This window comes from Berkeleyomyces rouxiae (genome assembly GCF_048999995.1).
Source record: "Berkeleyomyces rouxiae strain 22BRR77 chromosome Unknown BrBRR77_ptg000011l, whole genome shotgun sequence".
Lineage (NCBI taxonomy): Eukaryota > Fungi > Ascomycota > Sordariomycetes > Microascales > Ceratocystidaceae > Berkeleyomyces > Berkeleyomyces rouxiae.
In genome coordinates this window covers 803,672-820,357 of record NW_027396501.1, presented here as the reverse complement: position 1 = coordinate 820,357, position 16,686 = coordinate 803,672, and the positions used below count along the sequence as shown (strand labels likewise).

At 54.1% G+C, this 16,686-nt stretch overlaps 8 protein-coding genes across 8 annotated transcripts; 7 read left to right on the top strand and 1 right to left on the bottom strand.

The window, feature by feature from the left end:
* Positions 1–515: 515 nt before the first annotated feature.
* On the top strand, positions 516–2,060 carry BROUX77_007273 (uncharacterized protein; the record flags this gene model as incomplete). The annotated part of the gene is made up of 1 exon (XM_073752350.1): positions 516–2,060. The coding sequence occupies one exon, from the start codon at positions 516–518 to the stop codon at positions 2,058–2,060; it is 1,545 nt and encodes a 514-aa protein (XP_073602684.1).
* Positions 2,061–2,977: 917 nt separating this feature from the next.
* On the top strand, positions 2,978–4,447 carry BROUX77_007272 (uncharacterized protein; the record flags this gene model as incomplete). Its single annotated transcript, XM_073752349.1, has 2 exons — positions 2,978–3,203; positions 3,273–4,447. 2 exons carry the CDS (start codon positions 2,978–2,980, stop codon positions 4,445–4,447), a joined length of 1,401 nt encoding a protein of 466 aa, XP_073602683.1.
* Positions 4,448–4,819: 372 nt separating this feature from the next.
* Positions 4,820–5,554, top strand: BROUX77_007271 (uncharacterized protein; the record flags this gene model as incomplete). The annotated part of the gene is made up of 1 exon (XM_073752348.1): positions 4,820–5,554. The coding sequence occupies one exon, from the start codon at positions 4,820–4,822 to the stop codon at positions 5,552–5,554; it is 735 nt and encodes a 244-aa protein (XP_073602682.1).
* A 519-nt stretch (positions 5,555–6,073) lies between these two features.
* On the top strand, positions 6,074–7,012 carry BROUX77_007270 (uncharacterized protein; the record flags this gene model as incomplete). The annotated part of the gene is made up of 1 exon (XM_073752347.1): positions 6,074–7,012. One exon carries the CDS (start codon positions 6,074–6,076, stop codon positions 7,010–7,012), a length of 939 nt encoding a protein of 312 aa, XP_073602681.1.
* A 752-nt stretch (positions 7,013–7,764) lies between these two features.
* BROUX77_007269 (uncharacterized protein) lies at positions 7,765–9,153 on the top strand (the record flags this gene model as incomplete). The annotated part of the gene is made up of 1 exon (XM_073752346.1): positions 7,765–9,153. The coding sequence occupies one exon, from the start codon at positions 7,765–7,767 to the stop codon at positions 9,151–9,153; it is 1,389 nt and encodes a 462-aa protein (XP_073602680.1).
* A 354-nt stretch (positions 9,154–9,507) lies between these two features.
* On the top strand, positions 9,508–10,716 carry BROUX77_007268 (uncharacterized protein; the record flags this gene model as incomplete). The annotated part of the gene is made up of 1 exon (XM_073752345.1): positions 9,508–10,716. One exon carries the CDS (start codon positions 9,508–9,510, stop codon positions 10,714–10,716), a length of 1,209 nt encoding a protein of 402 aa, XP_073602679.1.
* Positions 10,717–13,207: 2,491 nt separating this feature from the next.
* On the bottom strand, positions 13,208–14,901 carry BROUX77_007267 (uncharacterized protein; the record flags this gene model as incomplete). Its single annotated transcript, XM_073752344.1, has 4 exons — positions 13,208–13,714; positions 13,839–14,636; positions 14,721–14,783; positions 14,899–14,901. The coding sequence occupies 4 exons, from the start codon at positions 14,899–14,901 to the stop codon at positions 13,208–13,210; spliced, it is 1,371 nt and encodes a 456-aa protein (XP_073602678.1).
* Positions 14,902–15,539: 638 nt separating this feature from the next.
* Positions 15,540–16,443, top strand: BROUX77_007266 (uncharacterized protein; the record flags this gene model as incomplete). The annotated part of the gene is made up of 3 exons (XM_073752343.1): positions 15,540–15,800; positions 15,911–16,170; positions 16,269–16,443. 3 exons carry the CDS (start codon positions 15,540–15,542, stop codon positions 16,441–16,443), a joined length of 696 nt encoding a protein of 231 aa, XP_073602677.1.
* Between the last annotated feature and the right edge of the window lie 243 nt (positions 16,444–16,686).

The following is a 16,686-nucleotide window of genomic DNA, read 5'->3' as shown; positions in this document are numbered from 1 at the left end:
TTCCCACGGCCAGATGAGCCTCCAGAAGTCTGGTGGAGACGAGAATGGCAGCAGCATTGGGATCGTGTTGCTGTCCTCGTGAGACCCTCAGCCTAGGCTCGAGGGGGGGGAGGCCGACCTCAAAGGTACCCCCCCCGAGGGTTGTAGGAGGGAAGGTTGACAAACGAGCGCAAGACAACAAAAGTTACGATGACATTGTCATCGGCAAAAATACATGCTCCGAGTGAGGGTCGAACTCACGACCTTTGGATGGCATTTTACACTTCAGACGATTGGAATGATCAGACTCCTCATGAATATGAGACCACTGCGCTACCACTGCGCCATCGAAGCCTGTTGAGAATTCTTGTTGTTGTTGTTGTTGCTGTTGTTGTTCTATTTATACTCTTCCTAAACTATGGCGCTTGGATTCCGCTACCACAACTTTCGCGAGAACCACCATACTGGTAACAGTCAATCAGCGAAACGACCACAGACTTACAAGAATCAATCGAGAACAATCCCCTTATCCAGAAATGGAGTGCGATGATGCACCAGGAAGCGCCCAGGTGGCGCGACCCGCGAAAGACCAGCCCACGATCAGCGCAACGGACGCGCACACGGAGGTCGACATTGAGATGGTCAACACGAACGACGTCCAGCCAGAAACCGAGACCGACGACGCCCAGCAAGAGACTCCGACCAGCTCGTCAATGGAGCTGATGATTGTCGACAAGCCCGACGAACAAATCGAGAAGAATGAGGGCTCGACACCGTCCAACACCCCCAAGGAGAACGAGAAGCGTGGGGCGGCCACCGAGAAAGACCGCAATCTCGCCATGGCCAGAAAGCACATCGCGGGAGAGATGAAGAAGATAGAACTGCGCGCTGAGGCGTACCTCTGGCTCGCAGAAAAGATCCCCGAAATGTGCAACGAAGCCGTCGCCATGGCTAAAGGCGACGCGAACGTGAGGAAGCAGGCAGGACACGTGTCCCAGGAGTTCAGAGCTATGCTCCAGAAGCTCCAAGGTGGCACTACCCCTGCCCCTTCAGGCAACCCTAAGAACGACAAGCAAGGGTCTGCCAAAGCCCCGAAGCCCACACCGGGTTACACGAACAACAACAACAACAACAGGAGCTACGCAAGCACCGCGGCAGAGGCCGACGGTGGCAAGGGACAAGCAGTCACCCTGAAAAAAAAGACTGCCCCCAAGCCCAAGACAAAGACAACGACAACAGAGGAAGAGAAAAAAGTGCGAGTTTTTGTCCGAGGACCAGCGGCCGCAAATGAAGCGGACGCCAGCAACGAGATCGCCAAGGTCCTTGGCGGCAAGCCCGCCGAGATCCAGATCAAGAAGGTGAACTCGGGCTGGGCGTTCTACACGACCAAGGGTGCGGTGTCAGCCGAGAAGCTGAACTGCGTCAAGGAAGCGTGTGGGGCGAAAGCGTGCGAAATTGACAAAAGATGGACGCATGCACGCATCACTGGCCTATCAGACTTCTATATCGTAGGCGAGAACGGACCGGTGACTAAGAAGAACGAAGAATGGTTCATCGGACAGATAACGGAGCAAACCGGTGGAGAAGTGAAATCCATCAAGTGGCAATTCGAAACCGAGAAGTACATGGACGCCACACTCCGTATTGCAGTGGACCTACCCGAGGGCCAGACCCTCCCCAACAGTGTGAAATTCGAGGGGAGCTCAAACCCGGCCACGGTCAAGAAGTGCCGGACCCCCTCACTGCCGCTGTGCCGTACCTGCTGGGCGACACACCCGACAGCGGGGTGCAAAGAAAAGCCACGGTGCCGCCTGTGCGGGAGCGCAGACCACAGAGAGGGGCAACACGCTGGATCCCGCGCCGCATGCATCGTGTGCAAGGCTCCGGACCATTCGGCAGGGGACCCCGCTTGCAAGCGAGGCACTCGCCCGAATCGCACGACCCCAAAGCCAACGGAAAACACGCCAGCCAACCCCCAGGACGACAACCAGGCTCGCAAGAGAAAGAGACTTTCCCCGGCGGAGCAGCCGACTCCGCGGCCCGAGGTCATCCGAGAACGCTCCCAGCGAGATGAATGTTAGGACACCTAACAGTATGGAACGTCAACGTGGGAAGAGGGGGACCTAACCATGAACTGACTCTACGCGAAGCCGTCAGGCAACGGGTAGACGTCGTGTTTGTGCAGGAGCCCTGGATTGGACCGCGTAAGGACAAAACGAAGTTCCACCCAGAATTCACTCTGCATAGCCCGAGAGAAGGATGGTTGGATCGACCACGGAGCATCGCCTACGTGCGGAAAGACATCGAGACACTTGAAACAAATCAGGCCCACCCGGACCTGTGTCCAATCCGCATCAAGACGACAAAGGGCGTGCTTCGGCTTTTGGGAGTGTACAATGCGCCAGAGAGGTGCTTGCGAGCCGGTGAGGGATTGCAAGAACTGATGTGTACAGAAAAAGAACACGCATGGGTTGCATTGGGAGACTTCAACGCCCACCACGGTACATGGGACGCCAACGACAAAGAAAACAACGACGGGATGACCCTGGAAAATTGGCTGACTGACCAAGGGCTGACTGTGCTGAACCAGAGAGACGAACCAACGCACAGAGCCGGGAGGGTGATAGATCTGGTCGTGGTGCCGCACGCGGCGGTAGTGAAATGGGAGACCCGCATGAAAGTTGTTCCCGGAAGCACAAGCGACCACGAGATACTCGAGCTAGAGATAGAAGCGAGAGCGTCTCGAAAACGACCAGAGGCAAGGTGGAGACTAGGGAAGATGGATATAGAACGTTTCGTGGCGGAGTGCGCAAGAGAGAACAGCGGCCTGGAGTGGCTGCTCACCGGTAGCGGAAGCGGAGCAGACAGAGCGGACGACCTTGCCGGGAGACTAGTCGCAGCAGTGGGAAGGGCACTGGATGTGTCGACACCGAAAACACCACCCAACACCGACCTCAAACCATGGTGGAACGAAAATTGCAAACGGTGCAACGCCAGGATGAGGGAGGCACGCGACAAAACTCGAGAAAGACTAGGAGACCTCACATTGCGAGCGGCATACGTCAAGGAGCAAAAGGCAATGCAATGGGCGGTCGTCCAGGCCAAGAGGGCCCTCATGAGTAAGATCATCAACGGATTCAACGAAACGAGAGATGTATTCCGCGCGATCAAATGGGCCAACGACAAGACCGACAGACGTATTCCACTGTTGCAGAGACCAGACGGTACGAAGACGACCTGCACAGCAGAATCCGTGGCTCTCCTTCTCGAAACCCATACTAAGCCACACACAGGCTCAGAATGGCGGTTTCAGGAGCCCAACCCCGACGCAATTGAGTGGCCCCCTCTGTCTTCGGACGAGGTGAAGGCTGCCATCTGGAAACCTGCGAACACTGCGCCGGGAGCGGACCGCATCCCCAACGAGGTATGGAAAAGGGCGTGGAAACCTCTAGGTAATCTGATAACGGGACTATATAACCTATGCCTAGACAGCGGACATCACCCGAGCACATTCAAGAAAGCCGACCTCGTGGCAATACCGAAGCCAGGACGCCCACGCCAAGCACCACGCTCGTATCGCCTAATCTCACTTCTCCCCACTCTGGGCAAAGGCCTCGAGAGAGCAGTGGCTAGGCGGCTCGCGGAAGAGTCGATAGAGAGAGAAACCATCCCGAGAAACTACATCTGCGCCGTGCCAAAAAGGGCTGTTACCGACATGCTCATTGAGCTCCGTGGAAGAATCGAGGACGCCCAGGATTGGAAAAAGGTCACCTCAATTTTCACATTCGACATCAAGGGAGCTTTTGATGCAGTTGACCCAGCGAGAATGGAGCACCGCCTGATTGAGAACCGCTGGCCAACGAAGCTATGCCGATGGGTCAGAAGCTTCATGGAAGATAGGGCTGCAAGCATGCGCACCGAAGGAGGCGTCGCCACAACCCTTGTAGGAGGTTCCCTCCCGCAAGGCTCGCCGGTCTCGCCAGTGCTGTACATGCTCTTCATGGCCCCATTGTACAAGAAAAACCCCGCACTTCTCGGATACGCAGACGATGGGTCTCTGGTGGTTAGTGGTCCTGCTTTTAGCAAAAACTGCGAAGTCATCCAAATTCTCATGAGGGAAGTGTTGAGGTGGACGGCCAACAATGGACTGGAGATCGACCCCGGAAAGTCAACACTGCTGCACGTCAAGGGCAGAAGAAAGGTCGCAGGAAATCCGTCCGTCACAGTGGAGGGTCTAGGCACGATTGAACCCACCCCGGCTAATGCCTCGATGCGATGGCTGGGGCTGCATCTAGACGCCAAACTTCTCTTCGACAAGCACATCGCGCACGTGACCGCGGGCATCAACCGAGTGGCGAACAGCCTGAGGTATCTGGCCGGTTGCTATAAGGGAGCAGATACGAAAAGCATGCTCCATGCGGTACGCGCGTGCGCTCTGAGCAAGGCACTCTTTGCGGCCAGCTCTTGAACTGGGACGGAAACGACAAAAACGGCCTCAGACAAGATAAATGTTGCCCTTAGAAAATGCTTACGGGCGGCTCTCCCTATGTATCGCACCACGCCAAGAGAATGCATACACCATGCGGCAAGCTTTCCGCCTTTCGGGCTCCTCCTAGAAGATGAAAAGAGACGAGAGGCGGTACGATGGCACAGACTCGACGACAAGCATCTACTTCGAGGGCCGCAGTACAATCCAGTGGTGGTGAGGCTGCGAAAACTGCTACCTGCCGAAATGGAGAAGCACACCAGGCTCAGGCCAAACGCAGCTGGGCCAGACATGCCGTCTCGAACGTGGCTAGACAAGGAAAAAGAGGCAGAGGCACACAGAGCGGAAGTTGAGATGGCCACCCCGGGAACGATCATTGCCTACTCCGACGGATCGAAGCACGAGAATGGAAACGCGGGCGCGGGTTGGGTGATTACGGAAGATGGGGCCACGCTAGAGGAAGGGCACGTAGCTCTGGGAAAATGGATGGAAGTGGCCGACGCTGAGGCGATTGGCGCTCTCGAAGCAGCGAGGCGGGCCACGGCGCGCGAAGGTACCGAGGAAATCTGGCTTTGCCTGGACAACCAAGGAATAGTGAACCGCCTCCGCAACCCATCCACCAGAAACAGCACATCTCAGGACGTTATTGATGAGACAAAGACAACCCTTCGCCGCTGGGCGAGCGAGAGTCCTGGGAGGAGAGTCCATGTGCTGTGGGTCCCAGGCCATATGGGCTTGGAAGGCAACGAACTGGCAGACGCGCAAGCAAAACTGGGGTGCCAACAGACGACAACAGAACCCCGCGTCAGTCTGGCCGGAGCACGGAGATGGAGGCGAGACCGTCTAAGTCTCGAATACGGGGAATGGTGGCAGAAGCAAAAAGGATACCGCCCACTGGGAACTGGTGTCCCCGCCGAACCCCCCTTCCGTGTCTCCCGCTACGATGGCCTCACCAGGATTGAGCTGGGCCACATTCTGGCGGCCAGAACCGGAGATGGTGACTTTGACGAGTACCATGACCGATGGGAACACAACTGTCCACGCGGGTGCCGAGCTTGCAACCAGCCAAAGGAACGAGGACACTGGTAGACGTGCAGGGCACTGCCGAGGCCGTGGAGCCAGAGATTTGCTGACAAGCTTCTGAAAACAACAAAAGCAACAAGTCACGTTGCCAGCGTGTTACGCCGCAATCTCAAGTTCCTTGAAGAAAGGCAACAGCCCGAGCGCCCCGAGACTACCCAGCCACTACCCACTGCCAGCACCGAGACATGAAGGTGGGATTTTGAAGGAGAGGTGAGAGTGGAAGAAATATGGGAGAGGAAGGTTAGATTGGGAGGAGATGAGGTAGTAGGATCGGAAGGAGATGTCGAGGAGGATTCCATGAGGAGGTTTTGGGGGGTCCTCTTCCCGTCCACCAACTACAGAGGAGGGAAAACTCAAAAAAATGCAGCAACGGCCATGCCCGCAAGAGGACAAAACCACGCGTAATCCGCCGGGGACAAACCCCCGTGCCGAGAGCCGGTGGCCTTTTAGACTAGACTACACGCGGAGTACAAGGACGAACTGAACGCGTCCGCGATTGACACAACACTGAACACCATCGAGACCATGACCGTCACACTCATGATCACCCTTCTCAACGGGTCGCCCCCCGCTGACGCCACCGCCACCCGGACTGAGACGACAAATGACACCAACAAGACGAAGGCCGGATCTACCCAGGCTCAGAAGACGAAGCCGGCCGACCAGCTGGCCCCCCCGACGCGCCAAGAGGCGCCCGAACCGAAGGCAACGTATGCAGGAGTTGCCGGCAACGCAGTAGCCCAACCCGCTACTACAAAGGCTGCCCAGCAAGGTGGCCAACCCTCCAACGAGCCCAAGCAGTCGGGTGAGTGGGAGGCCGTCTCTAGAAAGAGACAGAAGAAGAGAAAGAGAGCTGCCGCCAAAAGCTCCGAAACCCCCAGCCCTGAGAAACGCGTCACCAAGCCGGAAGCGCGCCAGGATGACCGAATCTTCGTCCGCTTGGTCAGCGGATCCGACAAACATGAAGCAGACAGCTTCATTGTGACGAACCAGCTGCGCGCACTGAGTGACAGCATCAAAGGGGCGCTACTTGGCGCCTATCACATTAGGACTGGCTTTGCCCTAAAGCCGCGCAACGCGGAGGGCCGCGCTGCACTCCTGGAGCAGTCAGAAGCCATCAAGGAATGGTTCGGTCCCGGCACTACTATCGACAAGGCGTCCGTGTGTGACGCCTACATAGTTGGGCCTGTAAACAGATACATCAGCCTGGGCAGTGCTGGTAGCGCTGAAGTCACACCCGACATGATTGCGGAGTGCTTCGAGGCGGCCACCAAAGCCACCCCCGAACACGTCAGCCCGAGCTACAAGGGCAACGAAGCGACCTTCGTGGTCAAAATCCCAGCCGAGGGTACAAAGGTCCCTAGACAAATTAGGATGGGATCCAGACTTATTCTCACCCGCCTTTTGCTCGAGAGGCCCAAGGCGCACAAGCAGTGCACCAAGTGCTTTGCTTGGCACAATTAGAAGCTCTGCGCGAGAGCCCAGCTGTGCAGACACTGCGGCTCTAGCGAACACGCAAGCGATGAACACCCCACTTGCTACACCGTGCCACACGAATGCGTGTCTAAGTGCATAATTTGCCGAGGCCCACACCCGGCAGACGACCCGGAATGCCCTCTCCGAAACAGAAACCTTAGCGCGCAGGAGAAGCGAGAAACCCGCACAGCGCAGCAGCAGAAGTACGTGGGAGTCTGCAATGAAAAGTGCGGGGAAATCCCCAGATCTCAGGGAATTACAGACCCAGAAACCTTAACAGACCCACCAGCCGCGAGACAGGAGACTAGCGTGGCGGTAGAGGACCTGACTTCCCAGGAGCCTTCGGCCGCCCAGCCCCACCTCCCAGCCCCGGAGGCTCCAGACGTGGAGACACAGGGTTCGGAGCAGGACACGCCCAGAACGCGCGCTTCAAGAGAGCCCAGCAGTGCCCCCAAGCCAATCCGCACTAGCAAGCGGACCGCCAATCGACCCAAGCCCAGTGATAACTAATGTATAGTACAAACACACAAGGAATCAACGGGCTGAAAATATTTCAGTTCAATGCTCATCGTGGTTACAACAACCACATTGCCGCCATTCAGACGGCAATAGCAGTAAAGGCGGACATAGTTTGCGTCCAAGAACCATACACTTGGAGAGATTTAGCAGAAGCGAAGACGGTTTACGTTGGACACTACCGCACCTATGCACTATGCGCGAAGTGGGTAGAGCGTCCAAGAATGATGACATACGTCCGAAAGGACCTAGTCTCAGAGCAAGTCACGACAGCCGGCAACATGGGACATCGTGACATGGTGATTGTGCGCCTGAGTCAAGGGACCATGATTACCAACATATACAACCCAAACCCGGGAGACGATCAACGCTGGATAGCCGCCGCTAAAACACAGGAAATCGTGCGGGGGCAGAAAGCAATACTGTGCGGAGACTGGAACACACACTCACCCATGTGGGATAGTGAATCCAACGAGTCCTCCGACAGTGACAAACTGGTAGATTGGGTTGAGGAGTCGGGGGCCATCCTCTTGAACGTCCCGGACATCGCAACCTGTCATGCCAACCCTGCATCCCTCTCGGTGATAGACTTGTCATTCGCCACGGTGGAGCTCAACACAGGACACCTCTGCATCACGGAAGTACGCAGTGATCTCGACTGTGGGAGCGACCATGTGTTGATCACGACGGTCACTGGAGCCCCCGCTCAAAGATCTGGCCGCACGGCGAGGTACAAGATGGACCAGATGGACAAAGAAAGGTTTCTGAAGCTGTGCGCAGAAGAAGCTGCTGGCTTCTCAATACATCAAATGACAACTCCAGAGGAGATCGACCTAGGAGCCAGGAGGATCGGAGAAGCTATGACCCGGGCTCTGGACAGGTCCACCCCCAAGACTGTTGGCAAGGGGACTGGAAAACGATGGTGGAACAGTGACTGTGACTTTGCAGTCCGAGAGTTACGCCGAGCGAAAGTTGCGTGGCTGGCACACCGGGGAAACGATGTGTTCGAGCTGTACAAAGCCAAGCGTAAAATTTTCCACGCAGAAGTGCGCAAGGCCAAGAAGGAAATGTGGAAGCGGAACATCGAGGCCATCCAGGAACCGGGTGACGTCTTCAAGGCACTGAGATGGACGCGGGCTGCGGCCACGTACAACATGCCTCATCTGGCTGCAGGGAGCAGAACGGCGTCCACGACAACTGAAAAGGCGCTGCTCCTCCTAGACACTCATACACAAGCCGAACAATTAGAAGAAGAAGCAACCGAAAACTTGAGCAACCGACGAGATAGGGCAGCACGAGAACTTGGTGAAGTGACCGAAGAGGAAGTCCGCACCGCACTCTTCCGACCGGGCAACACAACGCCAGGTACAGACGGCATCCCTAACAGCGCCTGGAAGACCGCATGGAAAGTTCTGGGTCCACACTTGACGGCACTGTTCCGAGACTGTCTGGAGGTTGGTTGGCATCCGAAATCCTTCAAGACAGCCTGTCCCGTAGTCATCCCGAAACCAGGGCGAGACAAATCGCTCCCAAGAAGCTACAGACTCATCTCACTTCTCTCGACGTTGGGAAAGGGACTGGAAAGACTGGTGGCACGTCGCCTGGCGGTCTAAGCAGTTGAACTGAAGATCATCCCCCGCACCTACGCTAGCGCAGTGCCACGGCGCGCAGCTACGGACCTGACACTAGCTTTGGCGGACAAGATAAAAGGGAGGTCAAGGTATAAAGAGACAACCACTTTCGCCACATACGACATCAAGGGTGCGTCTGACGCCGTGAAGCGAAGACAAATGGTCCGCCGTCTGAGGTAGTAAGGTTGGCCAACAAAGCTGATCAGTTGGGTCGAATCTTTCCTGACTGGGCGAGATGTCTCCCTGTCCGTCGAAGGAGGAGAAGCGGTCACTAGAAAAGTAGGAGGCAGTCTGCCTCAAGGCTCCCCGGTGTCCCCCATCCTCTACATGCTATATATGGCGGACTTGCACAGCACGTGCATGGGACTTGGATATGCAGATGACGGCCTGCTCGTGGTATCGTCAAGAAATTCAAAGACGAACAATCTCTCCATCACCGAACTTCTGTCCAAGGTCGATAGGTGGTGCAGAGAAAACGAACTCGAGCTAGACTGGGACAAGACAGGACTGCTACACTGCCGGCCTGGTGGCTGCTCAGCCAAGAACACCGTCGAGCTTCCGAATGGCAACATCCTGAAGCCGTCAAAGTCCTTGAGGTGGCTTGGCGTGTGGTGGGACTCTGCTTTCAACTTCGCGGAGCACGCCAAACAGGTCACGGCCAAGGCCAAGAGAGCTACCAACGCTCTCCGCGCACTTGCTGGAGTGTACCATGGCACCCCGGTGAAGAGCCTGCTACATGTGGTGAAGAGCTGTGTGCTCCCGCAACTGACATATGCGTCATCCACGTGGTCTCCCTTCATGCATAAAACCAGAGGGACTCAGAGATTGGAACTGGCACTGAGAGCTGCCCTTAGAGTTGCCCTGCCGGTCTATTGCACGACGCCCATCAAGCTACTGCACATCTTTTCCGCGGTGCCGACCATGGGGATGCTGTTCAGAGACTATGAGAGGGCTGCTGCCATCCGCGCGTCTACGGTAGACAACTACCACCCTTTGTACATCACAGAGCTAGGTGGTCACATAGACGATTACAAGAAGATGCTTCCGAACCCTATACACGAGTCCGAGAGACTTCTTCCAGAAGAGAAGGGCCCACCGGAGCCCCTGCCCCCGCAGCTGGACAAAGAGGAGGCTGCTGAGCAGCACCAAAGAGAAGTCGCCGAGTTGGGCCTAAACACTGTATGGGCCTACTCAGATGGCTCGCGCGACGAGAACGGCAGAACAGGAGCAGGCTGGGCGATCTTCTGCGGAAGCACCAAGTTTTGCGAAGGGTTTGGGTCCTGTGGTACCCTGCGAGAAGTTGCGGATGCCGAGGCTGTCGCTGCCGTCAACGCGGTCCGAGCAGCTGACGAAAATGCTCCCCCGGAGGCGGGTAGCCTGTACCTGTGCCTCGATAACCTGGGTGTAGCGCAACGCATCGCCTGCAGATCCAAAAAGAATGGCACATCCCAAGGAGAGGTTGATGAGATCCGCCGTTTGCTTCACGACTGGAAGGGAGGCACCGAGCACTTGTCACTGGATGCAGCTGTTGGCGCTGTTAGATGAGTCCCGGGTCACACCAACGTCCCCGGAAACGAGCTCGTCGACGGGCTGGCAAAGAGAGGATGTGAGAGCGAGGTCCTGCTTGTCAGGCCTGGCGGCATGTCCCTTGCGTCAGCACGCAGATGGAAGAAGTTGCAGCTGAACGCCGAGTTCAAGGCGTGGACCGAGAGTTGCGAGCCTAGAAGCCACATTGGGGCTCGCTTCGAGTCGACAAACGCCTACAAGGTTGACTGGCTTAAGGGCCAACACAGATCCACCATCGCTCGCATCCTGACTGCCCGAGCGGGCCATGGCGACTTCGCGGAGTATCATGACCGGTTCGACCACACAGAGGCCGAGAAGAACTGCCCGCTTTGCCAGCAGCCAAAGGAACCCTTCCACCCTTGGTCCTGTGTGAGCAACAAGCGACGACTGCGGAAGAACTTTGTCAAAAAGCTACTCCGCAAAAACAGCTCATGCAAGTATCTTGCAAAGAGATTGGAGGTGAAATGGCGCCATTACAGAGCGCACGCACCGAGAGAGGCGACCCCATCAACGGGCGCAACAATTTCAGAGGATGAACGAGCGAGGGGGAGCGGGGGGGGGGGTGATGAGAGTGGTTTTGTTTTTTGCTGTGTTTCCGCGTGTTTTGTGTTCTTTCATTTTCTTTGCTATTCCCTTTTTTTTTTACTTGTTTTCTTTTGCTCATAGCGGAGTGTGGACCACTGGTTCTTCGGGGCTTGGGGATGGTGCGCCATCCCGAACACACAGAAACTATGCGGCGTGTCGAGCGGAGGGCTTTAAATTGCCGTCCGGTAACCAATCCGGCGTCGTTTGATCTTAGTAATTTTGGTAGACGTTAAATATAGTCAAGTCAAGTCAAGCCTTTGCCGTCGTATTGCTGCGAAATAACAGTAGGTAGACGTAAAAGAATAAAATAAAAATAAAAAATCTGGTTCGATATAGCCAAGCCAGGTCAAGCTTTAGGGAAAAGTTGGAGGAGTTATAGGAGTGGTCTCCCAGGCTCTAGATGGATTCATCCCAAAACCACCGACAAGGGTATCAGGAAGTGGTGGTGAAAAAGGGACTGTAATTCTAAGGCCTGGGAATTGCGTTGAACGAAAATTGCACGGCTAGCTTACCGGAGAAGCCAACTGTTCGAGCTATACAAAGATAAATGTAAGAATTTCCACAGAGAGGTGCGCAAGTCAAGGTAACACAAGAACTGTGAGAAGTCAACGAAGACAAAGCTCGCACTACTCTCTTTAGATCAGGTGAGACCGCGCCCGGTAAAGACGGTATCCCTGTTAGTGTCTGGAAGAATTCATTGGAAGTTCCAGGTCTAAACTTGACGATACTGTCCCGAGACTGTCTAGATGTTAGTTGGCGCCCAGAATCCTTCAAGATATCCCAGCCTGCCCAGAAGTTGTCTCGAAAGCTAGGATGTGCCAAATCGCTCTGGAGAAGCTAGAGGCCTGACCTCCCTCCCCTCGCCGTTGATAAAGAGTCCGGGAAAACTGATGGTATGCCGTTTGGCAGTCCAAGCAGTTGAGGTAAAGGTCATTCCCCATGTCTACGTGAACGCAGTGCCGCGGCGAGCTGTTAAGGACTCGACACAAGCACTAGCGTACAAGATCAAGGTGCGGCCGAAGTTTAAGGAGACAACCACTTTTGCCATGGACGACATCAAGAGTGCTTTCTACGCTGTGAAGCGCAAACAATAGGCCTGCCGGCTGAGAACAGCAAGGTTGGCCGACAAAGTTGGTGAAGTAGGTTCAATCGTTCTTGACAGGATAAGGCATCATCCTGTTCATGAAAGGCAGCAAAGCAGTCAGTTTATAGACAAGTAGGAGGCAGGCTGTACCGAGGGTTCCCAATATCTCCTATCCTATAGTTGCATGCTCTACATGATTGATTTACAGAGTTTTAGATACACAGATGACGACCTACTCGTGGTATCACCAAACGGGGCGAAGATAAACAACATACATACTATCGGTAGTTAGTTAAGATGGCTGAAATGGATGCGAAAGGCCTATAAATGACATCCATTCTCAGCCACACTACCATTGTGTCATCGAAGACAAGCCACATTTATCTTGTAGTCCCATGTGTATAGCCTTGTTCGTCCACAATCCGGCCTGGGCTAGGTATCACCCAAGCCCTAACTTTCTGGTGTAAAAACGCCGCATTGCTTTAAAGCCAATGGACCATTATGCCTGGGGCGAATCGCACCAGAAGACCGCAGAGTTTGCTCCCAGCACGGCTGCTTCGCTAAAAGTGGTTCTTTTAGCTGTCAAGCAATAGGAGTATACCAGCATCCCGCCCTTTTACACAAAGGATCCCGAGAACAGTTATGCCAAAAACAATAGTTAACTATGATATTGAGTTGTAGTTTGTAATACACTTGGTATTCACTCTACTATCAACCTAACTTTCCCGCTAAAAAAACAGGCAACAAACCCAGAGGGTTGGCCATATCCAACTCGTAATCCATGTCTTGCCAACCGCACGTTTACAGGTACAAGCCCTCCGGCTCGCCTTCCTGCTTAGTGCGCAAGACTCTCTCTCTCGCCGCCCGGAAATCCGACATCTGCACTCTCATTCTGCGTTCGCGCAGAGCCATCAAACCAGCCTCAGAGCAGATGGCTTTGATGTCAGCACCTGACAGATCGTCCTTCTGGGAAATGAACTCATCAAGGTCGGTGTCTTCATTGAGATTCATCTTACTGGTGTGTAGCGTGAAGATCTTACGTTTGGTGTTCTGGTCGGGATTCTCGAACAGGATCTTACGATCAATACGGCCAGGACGAATGAGAGCTGGATCCAGAGACTCAATCTTGTTGGTGGCCATAATGACCTTGACGTCGCCACGATCGTCGAAACCATCCAGTTGGTTAAGAAGCTCTAGCATGGTGCGCTGGATTTCACGCTCACCGCCCGACGTCGAATCATAACGCTTGGTACCAATGGCATCGATTTCGTCTATGAAGACAATCGATGGAGCATTTTCTGCGGCAGCCTGGGATTTAAGAGTTAGGTAAGATGTATCTTTGTGGGATCAAGGGCATGATAAAAAATGATGGGAAAAAATAAATGCCATGTTACAAAACCAAATAAGCAAGTCGATAGAGGGGAAAACATACCTGGAAAAGCTGACGGACTAAGCGAGGACCATCACCCAGATACTTCTGAATAAGCTCACTACCGACAATACGAAGGAAGGTGGCAGAAGTTTGGTTGGCCACAGCCTTAGCCAAGAGTGTCTTGCCGGTACCAGGAGCACCGTAGAGAATGACACCCTTGGGAGGCTTGATACCCATTTCTTCGTATAGCTCGGGATGCAGTAGTGGCAGCTCTACTGACTCGCGGACTTCCTGAATCTGCTGCTCTAAACCTCCAATGTCCGCATACGACTCTGTGGGTGCCTTTTCTAGCTTCATAACGCTGACCAAGGGATCGGTATCATCGGTCAACACACCAACAATACTGACACTCTTGTGGTGCAGAAGAACGCTGGCGCCAGGCTCGAGCAGGTCTTTGTCGACGAAGCTCATGATGCTAACATAGTATTCGGGGCCAGTGGTGCTGCTCACAATGGCATGGTCGTCGTCAATCATTTCCTCGAGAGTGCCGACGCTCATTGGGGAGCCACGCATATCGTCAACACGGCCACGTTCGTCGGCAAGTCGATCGGAATCTTCGAGTGTGTTGCCATCGCCAACTTGATTAGCTTTGCGGATCCGCTCCTGGTTGGCCACAAATTCCTCTTCAAGCAGCAGATGATCGTGGGTGCGCTGCATGCGTAGTAAACGCAGCTTGCATCGACTTGTAGGGTAGATGGCTGGGAGCTTGGCGGCTGCGCTGGTGCCGCCCGTCTTTCTCTTCTTGCGGCCTACGCGGGTGGTGGGTCTCGGCGGGGGTTCGTACTTGGGCTTTTCCTTCTGTTGGGGAGATGAAGGTCAGCAAAAATCGTCTGGCCATTGCATTGACAGAAGAGGGTCGTGGGTTGCAAGATGATAGCATACCTTCTTGTCCTTGCTGTTATCGCCTCCATCGCTACCACCGCCCATACCAGACTGATTCTGGCCCTGCACAGCTAGTTAGCAAAAGATCGTGATCCTGGAATCTGCATGTTTGCGTGGATGTTGATTATGGCGTGCGTAGTTGTAGCCATGGTCAACGTCATCAGCTTCGGTAGCTTACCATGGTTGCTAGCTACTCAATGGGTACTAGACTGAAGATGTGATTGATTATAACTGAGCAGGAAAACAAGACAAAGACCAGGCAATGAGAGAAAACGAAGTACAAGCTGTGGTTGGCACAGAGAAAAAATATCTCGCGATGTCGATTGAGTTGTTTGCCAGAGGTTGCCGCTTGCGAGTTGAATAGCCAACGAGTAACTATAGATCGTCAGCTTTAGCCTTCCCTGCCTTGAGCTCTGCAGGCTCCAAGTCGACGCGACAGCAAGACAAGGCTAGCCTTGACCCTTGGCCCAATGTGGCGCCACCAAACAACTAGCGCCACATACCTACAAGCTTGTGCCACACTATGGTGGGGCTTCGGTCGCCCTGGCTGCTGCTCTGATCTATGATGCAATGGAAGATGCGTAGCCCAAGAGCATTGTTCCTGACAGCTTTCTCTGTCAAGTCTCGTTATCCTGTAGCACTCCATTCTCAGCGCATTTTTTAACCTTGCTCTCTTTTTCTATTCTTTCTAATTTGCTTCCAACTTTGGAACCCTCGTATCTAGCATAGCCCTAAAAACCCTGATACATCCATCTCTCTCAACGTCCATATTGATCGAACCCTACAGACCTCACCAGTACTGCAATATTCCCAGTACAAATGGCAAGCAATCGCGAACGTCGAGTGGCCAAGGAACTTCGCGACATTACCGCAGACCGTGACAACTCTGGAGTTTTTGCCGAAGCTATTAGTAATGCGAACCTGATGCATCTCCGTGGCAGCTTGCCCGGCCCGCCTGATACCCCATACGCCGGTGGCACATATTGGGTCGACATCCAGATTCCCGATACGTACCCGTTTAAACCACCAGCCATCAAGTTCACCACCAAAATGTGGCATCCCAACGTCAGCAGTGTCACGGTAAGAAACCAAAGACGGGGCGCCCACACCAGACTCCATCGTCCCATGGGCTACCCCGCCTGTTGTAGGAATACCCCATGCTAACACATGAACATCGGCGTGTTCTACAGGGTGCCATCTGCCTCGATATTCTTGGTACATCATGGTCTCCCGTGCAAAACATCAAATCGGCACTCATGTCATTGCGTCTGCTCCTCGAGAACCCGAACCCAAAAGACCCGCAGGATGCCGAGGTTTCCAAGATGATGATGCAAGAGCCTGCACGCTTTGCCTGTGTTGCCAATGAATGGGCCGTGAAATACGCCGGTGCCCCACGTCAGGAGGCACTTTGGGAGTATTCTGATTTATCAGAATCCGAGACTGATATCGAGTAAGTAACTGGCTAAAAATATTTTGCAGTCTGGGCGGAGTGCTCGACCAAGCGCACAATTTACTAACCTCTTTCGTTTCCTTGGCTCTCGCGAATAGCTACGGTGGCTGGCACAAAGACCTCATTGAGCGCTTTACGGCCATGGGCTTTGCCGCAGAGGATGTCGTTGACGCTTTCCGCCTTATTGGCATTGAGAAAAACGGAGGCTCATTCTACCAACTCGAAGAAGCTTATGTTGGGGATATCATTGCTGAGCTTCTTGGCGAAGACTAGAATCCTTAATCAACACTGACGAGGCGCGATGGTCTTGGAACAGAACTATTGCACAACGACAAGCAAGAGTACAAGTTGGGGAAACCGGTAGTCTGTGTAAAGAGAGTTCCTCTCAATTTCTAGCACTTAGCATTTTGTTCTTTGTCTCGACACTCGATATTGGAAGTTGAGAAGTTTATTGTTGCACAAGTAGTTACATGAGGGTGTGAGTTTGGCTTACGCTGACAATATTTTGGTTGGCTC